At 38.4% G+C, this 12,791-nt stretch overlaps 1 protein-coding gene across 3 annotated transcripts in view; it reads left to right on the top strand.

Annotated features, from left to right (window-relative positions):
- Positions 1–12,791, top strand: part of LOC139168004 (glypican-5-like) — a 462,110-nt gene that overhangs the window by 290,547 nt on the left and 158,772 nt on the right. For all 3 annotated transcript variants that reach the window (XM_070753248.1, XM_070753249.1, XM_070753247.1), the window contains one exon: positions 4,142–4,262. In XM_070753248.1, coding sequence (XP_070609349.1) covers positions 4,142–4,262 — 121 coding nt within the window. The remainder of the gene's footprint in view (positions 1–4,141; positions 4,263–12,791) is intronic.

Here is a 12,791-nt window from a genome sequence, read left to right as displayed (position 1 = left end):
TATATCTCTTGGAGTTCTTTGTAAGTGGCACGGCTCCCGGGGAAATGTGCCTAAACTCTTTTATACAGGACAGAGGGAAAATGTTAGAAATTACCTTGTTAAAACAAAGTATATACAATATTCTTGTCTCCTTGAAATTAGTTCAGGCAGGCAAAAATAATTATATGGAGACATTCAATATGATATTGCCTAAATAATATGCAAATATTGATGCAGATCTAGTTAAACATGCATAATTAATTATGATTTGTATTACCAAATATTAAAAATCTCCCATGGATTCCTTGATTTGGAAAATTAGTGAATTTGCTTAAAAATGATTCACTAACTACCGGTATTAAGGACCTTAGAACATAGAATAACAAAGCTGGAATGGATCTTGGAGATCTTTTAGTCCAACCCCCTGCTTGGGCAGGAAACCTACACCATTTCAGATAAATGGTTATCCAACATCTTCTTAAAAACATCCAGTATTAAAACAGATCAGCAATTCCTAAATTGATATATCTAAATAGAAAAATAATTAAAGTTAAAAAAGAGCAAACAAAACAATACTCCAAGGTTAATCAACCCTCCTCAAACTCCAATTTCTTTACTCTGAGCAGAATTTTGAACCGAACTCTTTTTTTTAAAAAAATTTTTATCCCATTTTAATCCCCCTTTCCATTTTATTCTTTCTATTCTTCATTCTAGGAAGGAAGGACTTTTGTTAGAAAAATAAAGGGGTTATTGGATCAAACTTTGGACACTTGACAACTGGTCTGTAGTTATGATGGTGTCAATGTCCCAGGGTTATGTGAACATCTTTTGGGATCTTCTGACAAGCAACTGCAGGGATTCACTTAACGACTGTGGCAAGAAAGGTGATAAAGTGAGGCAGAACTCATGTAATAACCACCTTACTCAGGAGATAGAACCATTGGAGTCCGAACAGAAGTCGAGGATTATCTGTCTGACCAGTGCGCACTTTTAGAAGCAGATCAGGAGTCTATTTTATAGCTCCACAAAAAACATCTGGGGGGAAGGCAGGTTGTCCTCGACTTACAACAATGGTTCATTTACTGACTGTTCAAAGTCGCAACGACCCTGAAAAAAGTGATTTATGCCCCTTTTTCACACTTATGACCTTTGCAGCAGCCCCATGATCATGTGATCAAAACATGGCCGTCGTTTCATATTTATGACTGTTGCTGTGTCTTGAGGTCATGTGACCCCCTTTTGCGACCATCTCACAAGCAAAGACAATGGGGGAGTGAGGCGGAGAAGCCAGATTCGCTTAACAACCGGGTTTTTAACTGATCCATGCCCAAGCATGAAAATGTGCTGCTCAGACATTATACCCCCTCAGAGAGGGTTCGCAACTTGGGCGTCCTCCTCGATCCACAGCTCACATTAGAGAAACATCTTTCAGCTGTGGCGAGGGGGGCGTTTGCCCAGGTTCGCCTGGTGCACCAGTTGTGGCCCTATTTGGACCGGGAGTCACTGCTCACAGTCACTCATGCCCTCATCATCTCGAGGCTTGACTATTGTAATGCTCTCTACATGGGGCTACCTTTGAAAAGTGTTCGGAAACTTCAGATCGTGCAGAATGCAGCTGCGAGAGCTATCATAGGCTTTCTTAAATATGCCCATGTCACACCAACACTCCGCAGTCTGCATTGGTTGCCGATCAGTTTCCGGTCACAATTCAAAGTGTTGGTTATGACCTATAAAGCCCTTCATGGCACCGGACCAGAATATCTCTGGGACCGCCTTCTGTCGCACGAATCCCAGCGACCAGTTAGGTCCCACAGAGTTTGCCTTCTCCGGGTCCCATCAACTAAACAATGTCGCTTGGCGGACCCAGGGAAAGAGTCTTCTCTGTGGCAGCCCTGACCCTTTGGAACCAACTCCCCCCAGATATCAGAGTTGCCCCCACCCTCCTAGCCTTTCGTAAGCTCCTTAAAACCCACCTTTGTCGTCAGGCATGGGGGAATTGACATTTCCCCCTAGGCTTATAAAATTTATGCATGGTATGCTAGTATGTATGATTGGTTTCTAAATTGAGGTTTTTAAAATTAACTTAAATATTAGATTTGTTTACATTGTATTATTATTGCTGTGAGCCGCCCCGAGTCTGCGGAGAGGGGCGGCATACAAATCTAATTAATAAATAAATAAATAAATAAATACTTTTCTGCCCACACCGAAAAAAATTAGAGGGAACATTGTTGGGTGTGTGTGGGAAAAACTGTTTTTGCCCTCCCCATGCATTGAATTATGGGTGTGGGCACTCATCATGCTCTTTCGGCACCCAAGGAAAAAAAGGTTCGCCATTACTGTCTTACAGGCAAGCTTTTTTCAGTTCAAACTTAAGCAAGTTTCTCTCCATAAGACCTTTGTTCATAATTCTTTGGAATATTTTACTTCCATATGTTAAATTTTTTGAAATGTCTGCAATATATCACTTCTTCTAGTTTAGCTTTAGAGTGTGGAAATGGTATATCTTAGTAATAAAGCAGACGGATTATAAGTAAAGTTTCCAGGTAAGGCTGAGAAAATATAGTGTGCAAAACTCTAGAGAGCTATTGCCAGTAATTGCTGGCTATGCTGTAGGTGGAAAAATGGACTGATTCAGGCTGAGGCTCTTTTTCCTATAGTCTGCCTGCTCTATCAGATTAGAGAGGGTGGGTACAATCCAGATCCTTTACCTTAAATCCTGCCATCCAATGGGACTTGGAAGATACCTTCCCGTAATATCCATTACAGATGTGCCCAACCACTGAAAGGAAATTGAAATTAGAAAGAGCTAGACAAGAATTTCTGAAACAATGCAGTAGAAATAATGTGTGCAAACATTATGTCTTCTTCATGGATTCCCCCCCCCCCCCCCGTGGTCTTAACATCTAAACAGTTAGTTGAATTCCTTTGTGTTAGTAAATCATTAATATACATATCAGTAAATAAATCATAGATGAGTGGAAGTTTACATACCATAATTTCAAAGAACAGACAAGTTATTTTATAAGAACAGTGCAGCAAGTTAGAACATTTATTTCTTTTTTATGATTTTTTTCTGGAAGATAAAACCTACGAATAACCAAGGGCTATGTAAAAACAATTCCAAATCAATCTCAGGTATTAATTGTTTTAATTTCAACAAATTGGGTTCAACCAGATGTATAAAATCATATTCTTTTGATTTATTTAAAAGTCTTTAAATTTTAATAACAAAACAACTATTTTATGAATGTATAGATCTAAGAAAGATATTACCATCTTACAGATTGATACCTTGTCTTACAAACTTAATTGGTTCTGGGATGAGGTTCGTAAGGTGAAAAGTTTATAAGATGAAACAATGTTTCCATAGGAATCAGTGGAAAAGCAAATAATGCGTGCAAGCCCAACACTCACCCCTTTTGCCTTATGCTGCTGGGAATCCCCACCTCCATACTTCTGTTGCCAATGAAGCGCCCGTTTTTGCATTGCTGGGATTCCCCCGAGGCTCCCCTCCCTGGGAAACCCCACCTCTGGACTTCCATGTTTTTGCGATGCTGCCATTTCGCTGAGGCTCTCCTCACTGGGATTCCCTTCATTTTTGCTGGTGCTGGTTTGAATCCCACGAGGGGAGCCTCATTGAAATTGCAGCATCACAAAAACACGGAAGTCTGGAGGTGGGGTTTCCCAGGGAGGGGAACCTCAGGGGAATCCCAGCAGCACAAAAATGGATGCTTCGCTGGCAACGGAAGTACAGAGATGGTGTTTCCCAGTGAGGGGAGCCTTCAGCTTGCAATGGAAGTCTGGAGGCAGGGCATCCCAGTGGCAGTGGCTTGGGTTCGTAAGGTGAAAATAGTTCAGAATAAGAGGCAAAAAAATCTTAAACACCAGGTTCGTATCTCAAAAAGTTAGTGTGACGAGGGGTTCGTAAGACAGGGTATCACTGTACTAGAATTTCCATTTAAATTTAGATGCAAGGATTAAACATAATTTATTCAATGGCAGAGGGGTAAATAATCTTTCCCCCTTCTATTGTTGAAGAAGTTGCTATTTCCTGAAAAATCCCTTGAAAGATATTATTCAAAGGTCTCTGAGAATTCTGTTTTCCTGTAGTTAAATATATTTTATTAATGTCAGTCTTTCCATTCTTTTTATGTTACAGTTATACAAGCAGAGTGGTTACAAATGGATTGAAAGCCCAAATGAATAATCCAGAGCTGATAGTCAGAGGGTTGGATCCACAGATAGGTCATTTAATTGACAAGTTGAAACATTTTAATCAGGTAAGTATTTATGTTTGGGGAACTGAAAAGGCTTTTGTAAAAGCTTTTATCCTGTGCCTTCTCTCCTGTCCCTTTTTGCCCACCTCTTCATCTTTTCCACACACATGCACACTGGAGGGAAAACATCTCACTCCATACGTTACAGAGAGATGAGAATTCTAGAGAGAAGAAAAACAAACATCTTCATTGAGGACCATTTATTATACTTGTCACATAACCTTTCACACAATTTTGAAGAATACCTACATCAGTATTGTTAAGATAATGCCAAAGATTTTTGCCCACCATATCATTTGAAGTCACTTCTTTTAATGGAAAATAACCCAAATATAGCTGTATTTTCTATTACATATTATATGAAATCTTGACTTGACCTGAATTGAATTGGATTTATAGATTGGATTTATATGCCGCCCCTCTCCGTAGACTCGGGGCGGCTCACAACAATGGTAAACAAAACATAGTAACAAATCTAATATTTCGCAATCTAAATTACAGTTTTAAGTTAAAACATCCAATAGAGCCCCAATATATAAAAAACAAGCACACAATTGAATCATACACAAAAACTACATGGGCAAGGGGGAGATGTTTCAATTCCCCCATGCCTGACGGCAGAGGTGGGTTTTAAGGAGTTTCCAAAAGGCAAGGAGGGTGGGGGCTATCCTAATCTCTGGGGGGAGCTGGTTCCAGAGGGTCTGAGCCACCACAGAGAAGGCTCTTCCCCTGGGTCCCGCCAGACGACATTGTTTAGTCGACGGGACCCGGAGAAGGCCCTCTCTGTGGGACCTAACCGGTCGCTGGAATTCGTGCAGCAGAAGGCGATCCCGGAGATATTCTGGCCCGATGCCATGAATTGAATGGAACTGATCTAAAACACATATATTTAGATAATTAAGGTTATCCACATTGACTTTTCAGCAATTTTTAAGAGAGGTACATTTAATTCAGAGTATGTCTACTTACCTGGCAAGATGACACAAAGTTGCAGTGAACTCCCATGAAGATCCAAGAAGTTGAATGTGTCCCAAATTCTAATACTGTAGTTCTTTATTCACAACATAGAGAATTCTATAGAGTTAGACTCTGTTTACGATGGCACAATGCAGTAAGATTTCAAAATATCCTCCACTAACCATATGGGGTATTATTAAAATTGCTTGTAAGGTTTTCCTGAAAGTATTTTTTTTAACAAAAGATTATCTGCCAGTAGGCATGTCAGACTCATGAACTTGTGCTGTCAAGTTATTCACTTGAGCTCTGAAAGCTGTGTGCAGCCATCTGCTGAGAACTTTGATCTGTCCCTTGATGCTGAATATATTAAAGTTTGTATTATTATGACATTGCACTAATGTGTAGACACTGTCAGTCCAAATTAGCTAGAACAACCTACCATCTTTAACTGAAATTGCTTTTCATTAATATAAGCATATTTTCTTGTCCAACTTGAGAAAGTGTTGTTACGGGTTGGTAATGACAGACTAGTTTCTTTCCCCAGTTGTTCTCTCTTACAAAATAGGCAATTTTTGACAGTTGCTACTAGTGGTAATGTTGATTGTGTTGATTCATTTAAAAAAAGAGAGAAACAGTATGCTTCCTACAGCTTATTGCTTTTTCTTTTTATTCTGGGTTAGGAGTCTTTTATGCTGACAAAACAAAAACTCCAATGTGATGCCACCTTGCAAATGTTGTTTGTATTTTTTAATCAAAATCAATGTGTGATATGGCAAGATGCCCTATGAAACAAAGGGACAAAATTACCCTTACCATCAGCGTACTTTATTTATTTATTTATTTGTTTGTTTATTTGTTTGTTTATTAAATTTGTATGCCACCTCTCTCCGCAGTTGATAGATAAGGAGAAATGAGATTTTGAAGAAATACCGAAGAACCACACACTATTTATTTATTTATTTATTTATTTATTTATTTTGTCCAATACACAATGAGGGTTTTAGTGGGTATATATATATATATACATACATACATACATACATACACACACACACACACACACACACACACACACACATAGTAAAATACATGATCAAAGTTATAGAGGACATACTCATAGTAAAATATATCTAAGAAAGAATAGAAAAGAAGATATAGGAATAGAACATATCAATGAAAGAATAGAAGAAGAGATATAGGAATAGAAGAAAGGTATAGGAGATATAGGAGAGCAATAGGACAGGGAACCGAAGGCACTCTATTGCACTTGTACTCGCCCCTTACTGACCTCTTAGGAATATGGATAGGTCAACCGTGGATAATCTAAGGGTAAAAGGTTGGGGGTTTGGGGATGACACTATGGAGTCCGGTAATGAGTTCCACACTTCGACAACTCGGTTACTGAAGTCATATTTTTTACAGTCAAGTTTGGAGCGGTTAATATTAAGTTTAAATCTGCTATGTGCTCTTGTGTTGTTGTGGTTGAAACTGAAGTAGTCGCCGACAGGCAGGACGTTGCGGCATGATATTGTGGGCAATACTTAGATCTTATTTATTTATTTATTTATTTATTATTTGGATTTGTATGCCGCCCCTCTCCGAAGACTCGGGGCGTTTAAGGCGTCTTAGTTCTAAGCTATCTAGGCCCAGGATTGAAAGTCTAGTCTCGTAGGGTATTGTATTTCGATTGGAGGAGTGAAGTATCTTTGGACATTTTCAAGGGTGTTAATGTCTGAGATACGACATGGGTGCCAAACAGATGAACTGTATTCGAGGATGGGTCTGGCAAAAGTTTTGTAAGCTCTGATAAGTAGTGTGAGATTGCCAGTGCAGAAGCTACGTAGGATTAGGTTTACAACTCTTGAAGCCTTCTTGGCTATGTTGTTGCAGTGGGCTTTGGCACTTAAATCTTTTGTTGTTAGTATACCGAGGTCTTTAACCGAGTGGGGATTATCTGTGATAATTATTTATTAGAGTTGGAAGGGACCTTGTAGGTCATAAATTAGAATGTTACTTTCTACAACAATGGAAAGAATATCCCACAATCATTGTTATAGGAGATTTCTTACTCAATTTTATACACAGAACAGAAGAGAAAATTCTCTTATTCTACAGCTCATACAACAAAATGTCTTGGACTCGCCTTACAGGAAGAAAACATTAAGTATTCCATTAGGTCCAGCCTGCTGGGTGCCATCTGTAGCTTTTCAGATCCTGGCCTTCAGCACTAGAACATAACCTATACTTGAAAAGTAGCAATTCCATGAATGGTATAACATGACATTCTGCCTTCAATTACTCCTCCATGAAGTAAAGGTTTATTCTGTGACTTTCTATTGACCTTTAAGCGAAAACATTTGTTAAGTGATGTTTTTCCCCTAACAAACACAGCTCTGTAAAATGTGCTTGATTACATGAATTAAAGAAAATACTGATTATTGCCTTAAGAAGCTTTATTGTTAAGCATTACTAATTACTCCTCTCGTGATTTTACTGAACTTTTATCACAGACAAAATACTCAAAGAATATCCTACTTTTAAAATATGAAGTAGTTTGTGTAGATTTTTTTAAATCTTAGAGTTGGATTAATTAATGAACAAAAGCTGACACTCAAAAGATAAGTATGGTTATGATTCTATATGCATGTTTGTTAAATTTAATTGGGCTCATTAATAAATAGATAGAGTCCTCGGAGAAGGCGACATATAAATCCAATTAATAAATAAATTACAGTATATATCCTGAATACTTCATGTACATATATCTCCCTTATATATAATAGTATATGAAAAACTACCTTGAATATTCTTCCTTTTCTTCTTTTTTTAAATCTTGCATATGGCAGCAATTTACAATCTAAAAACTTTCTACTATGTTCTGTCCGGCTCTCTGGTAGACTCCTCCCAAAAATTCACTGGTACAAATTTCAGACACACACACGTTTGAAAATTCAAAACAGTGTTCTTTAGAATGAAAATTCCCTGAAACTAAGCCCTCTTTTTGTATAGCAAAGAGCACTCGTCTCCAAACAAACTGGTAATTTGTACAAGTCCCTTATCAGTTCTGTGATACTTAGCTTGCAGCTGTGAGGCAATTCACAGTCCTTCTTCTTTCATAAAGTGAAACACACTTTGCTCTGGTTTAGTTTCAAAGCGGGGGAAAATCAGCACACAAAAAGTCAAAGTCAGTAAAGCAGTCACGAAACACAAAGATCAGATAATCCTCCACAATGGCCAAACCCACATGCTGCTATTTATAGCAGCCTCACTAATTACCACAGCCCCACCCAACCACAGGTGGCCTCATTTTCTTTGATAATAATCTCTCAGTTGTTGTTGCCTATGCATCGCTCTCCGCATGCGTGGCTGTATCATTAACTCTTGTTCTGAATCCAAGGAGGAGCTAGATAATTGATCTCCTTCTGAGCTGTCTGCCACACTCTCCTCCTCCCTGTCACTCATGTCTTCTTGGTCAGAGGAGCCTTCATCAGCAGATTCTACCGGGGGCAAAACAGGCCTGCAGCATGTGGATGTCTCCCCCACATCCACAGTCCTTGGGGCAGGAGCTGGGCCAGAGCTAACCACAACATACTATAGAGGAAAAATCCTGTCATCTACTTACTAGATCTTCTGAAGTCAGTCATATGCATTTTCTGGAACAATACAGGAAAGACCTGAGTATTGCAAAGGAGAAGATACTTCCCTCACAGCTTCATAAATAGAAACTGCCAAGAAAACTGCACAGACATGTCCAGAAAATCACTAGGAGCAGAGTTGAAATCAGTGGATGTTATATCTTTTAGTACATTAAAAAGAAAAGGAGTCCCTACGTATTTTACTCTGCTAGGCATTCCTGGGTTTAGGTGGCAGTCTTATCTCTGTTTGAAGGCCATTGAGCCTTCAAACATTTGACATTTCTATGATTATGTGACCAGCATGATCTCACAGTGGTACCCAGAGGCTGCTGCCCCCATGGGTATGCAGTGGGGGTAGAAAAAAATGAGATCATTTTAAAAGAATCAAGCATACAATTTTAAAAAAAGTTTTGTAAAGAGTTTGACATGGTTTGATTCCTTAGAGAAAAGTTTTGAATACATTAATTTTAGCTTGCATAAAGAAGCCTAAGGAACATGGAAAACATGATAATAAACACTTAATGATTGTCATAGGGGTCAAATAAGCAATGAAGAAACAGTCAATATTAATAAAAAAAACTTAGGATACAAGCAACAAGTTACAGACGGTACAGACAAGATGGTAGAAGTGCAAATAATTGTACCCTACCAATGCCTTCCCTATTATTGAGATTTAAGCTAAGTCACACCTGTGAGTAGATAGATTGAAACATCATTTATTCCAGAAATGATGACTCAATTCGTTTGGGAGATTTTAGATGAAGAGACATACTCAAAGTTCCAAATTTGCCTTAGGTCAAGTAAGAAAATCAAGGTGGAGATATTGTTCTTCTACATAAGTGGTATTTCTGGAATCTTTGCAATTTCTTAATCTAACATCTGGCATGAAAACTATTTTAGTGCTGCCAGTGGATTTTTTGATGGAATTCAAACTACAAATATTCCATTTGTTTTGCAAGCAGAATTTAGCAGAATTGATTATTAGAATTGATTATTTTAATTATTTATTAAATAAATAAGCCACCCATTTCACTATCATATTAATAGCTTGAGCTAGGGGCTTTGTAGAACATGCTTTGTAGAACTCCTTATTTCTATTAGAAAAAGCTTTGGGTAACACTATGAAGTATGGTTATTAGATTTCCTAAATATATTCATGGTAATCTATGTGTACAGGAGATTTTGTAGTTAACAGCTTATGGTATAAAAACCCAAGCAAATGGAACAGGGAAGTGAGATAAAACAGAAATATCTATGTGGCAAGTGCAGAAAAATAATGGACAGACCTTATCTAGCGCACAATTTCTGAAGAAGAATTTCAGACAACTTAGAGCATCACAGGAATTAACTACTTCCACCTAAGGATTATAAGTATTTACCTGAACGTTTTAAAAAAAAGTTTAAAAAAGCGCTGCTGCGGTTCGGGTTCTGGTTCGGGTAAAGTTCGGGTTCGGCGAACTCACCCGAACTTCACGGCAAAGTTCAGGTGAGTTCGCCGAACCTGAACTTCATGAAGTTCGCCCAACACTAGTCACGAGCCATTTTATAGCTTTGTATACTTTTGAAATCAGAGGAGATGATTTCCATTATACCAGCCCTATGCTGATTACACAAGGATGAAAAGATTATGGGCTGCAAGATTAAGGCTGAGATGATTATTTGTCCATTTGACACTTGGGTTTATATCAATATTTTATCCTCAGAAACCTAACCTTTTTGCAAATTGGTGGTGTTCAGATTCCCTAAGAGTGTGAGAATCCTTTTGTTCTTATTTATAGTTGTAATACATCTGCTGGACACTATTGTGAGTGGTCCAGGTCCAACTCAGCTGGTCACGGATTTAGAGGCCGAGGAGATGGATGAGTAGTGGCATCACAGGTCGGTGTTCTTTCCATCTGAGTCTGAGAGTGAGAGTGAAAGGGAATTGGAGACTGACAAACCAACAGAGACTGTAGCACCCCCAGTTATGGGACTTAGTGAGTCAGAGGACGATGGGAATTAAAGAAGGAGGATCCCCTGTAAGATGCAAGAGTCAGGAAAATGTTGTCTAGACAGGAATATCTGAAAAGAAGGGGTTCTTTGCATTAATAGGCCTATGGGACACTTGGCCATGCCTTGCCAGTATATAAGGGACTCTCTAAGAGAAAATCGGCATGGCAGACAATATTCCTCATCATGGCTGCTAGAGAATTGGAGAGAACTTTCTGAGTTCCAATCCTTTCCCTCTATGTCTATGTGATGCTTTGCACCTTTTTGCTGAACTGTAAGTTTTGTCCAAGCTACCAGAAAAACCTTCAAGGACTAAGATTTATAGCCCTCTCGCTTGCAGCCCAGAGAAGCTGCCAGCAAGAAATTCCTTAGAAATAACCAGTGGATTGCATGATTTGCTTTACCAATACATTTCGCTTATGATCAAAATTGGAACAGCATGTGTGTCTATTTCTGACTAGTGCTGGGCCCAGAAGAAAACAGACACCAACAAATTAAAGTCTACTGTTTTGTGTTGGTTGCTTGTTATCCTTTACTCTCCGTGCCAAATATTTACCAAACATTATCCACAGATCCTATAGAATAGTTTTCATTACTTCACAGTAACTGAATTTAAACATGCCTGGGATAAACATATATCCATCCTAAGATAAAATACAGGAAATAGTATAAGGGCAGACTAGATGGACCATGAGGTCTTTTTCTGCCGTCAGTCTTCTATGTTTCTATCATTTTGCCATATTTTTTGTCAGAATAAAAATTCAATAACTCCTGCATGATAAAATCTTTCTCTGACATAATTCTGCATACAAATCAAGTTTGGCTAAATGAACATTTACCATGAAAAGAGCAACCAGTGGAGAATGTGAACATTTCTTTTCATTGTAATTAACACATTGTTTTTCATACTTCTTTGCTATCACACATACCCCAAATTCCTAATGGTGAGATTGTGGCAAATATTCTCTATTTTAGTTTAATTGTAGACATGGTTCAAGATAAGGTATTTAAAATGTATTTCCTGCATAACTACGTTTATACAATTAAATGTTTAATTGCGCATAACATATCATCAGCATATGGTATAAGACAGCTGTCTAGAAATGTAGGAAAACTGAATTGTAGATGGTTTGATAAATGTTGTGCACTGTTTTTTTAATGTCAGCTCTATTGTTGGGTGTGCCATATCACATTTAATAGCAGAAGTGTTGTGTGTTCATTTAATAATTCCATAAAATGTTGTAAAGGACAGGATATGCAGACAATCACATCCTCTTACATATGTTAAATTGAATTAGGATTCATTTTCTCATGTGTGGGGTAATAGGATCAAGAATCCCATTCCCACACACATGTTCAAAATAATAGAAGTCCTTATCCATAAACAGACAAGGAAAATGATGATGAAGTTTTAAATAAAAATGTAAACATGACACAGAGGTGGGCTCCAGCCAGAACATCTGGAACGGTGGTTCACTGTGGAAAGCAGAGCGTGTAGGCCTGTTCCGGTTCCAGATGCTCACGCATGCACGTCCATGAGCAGCTAGAGCAATTCCGGTAAAAAATTACGAGGTTTTTTGCTTCTGCGCATGCAATTTTTACTGCCGTAAAGATTTATTTATTTATTTATTTATTTTAGTTATTAGATTTGTATGCCGCCCCTCTCCGAAGACTCGGGGCAGCTAACAACATTATAAAAAGACAATGTAAACAAATCTAATATTAAAAATAATCTTAAAAACCCCAATTTAAAGAACTACTCATACATACAAGCATACCATGTATAAATTCTATAAGCCTAGAGGGAAGGGAAATTTCAATTCCCCTATGCCTGATGACAGAGGTGGGTTTTAAGGAGCTTGCGAAAGGCACGGAGGGTGGGGGCAACTCTGATATCTGGGGGGAGCTGGTTCCAGAGGGCCGGGGCCACCACAGAGAAGGCTCTTCTCCT

The sequence above is a fragment of the Erythrolamprus reginae genome, chromosome 5 (genome assembly GCF_031021105.1).
Source record: "Erythrolamprus reginae isolate rEryReg1 chromosome 5, rEryReg1.hap1, whole genome shotgun sequence".
Lineage (NCBI taxonomy): Eukaryota > Metazoa > Chordata > Lepidosauria > Squamata > Dipsadidae > Erythrolamprus > Erythrolamprus reginae.
The sequence above is the reverse complement of the archived record's forward strand: the minus strand, read 5'-3'. Positions and strand labels throughout refer to the sequence as shown.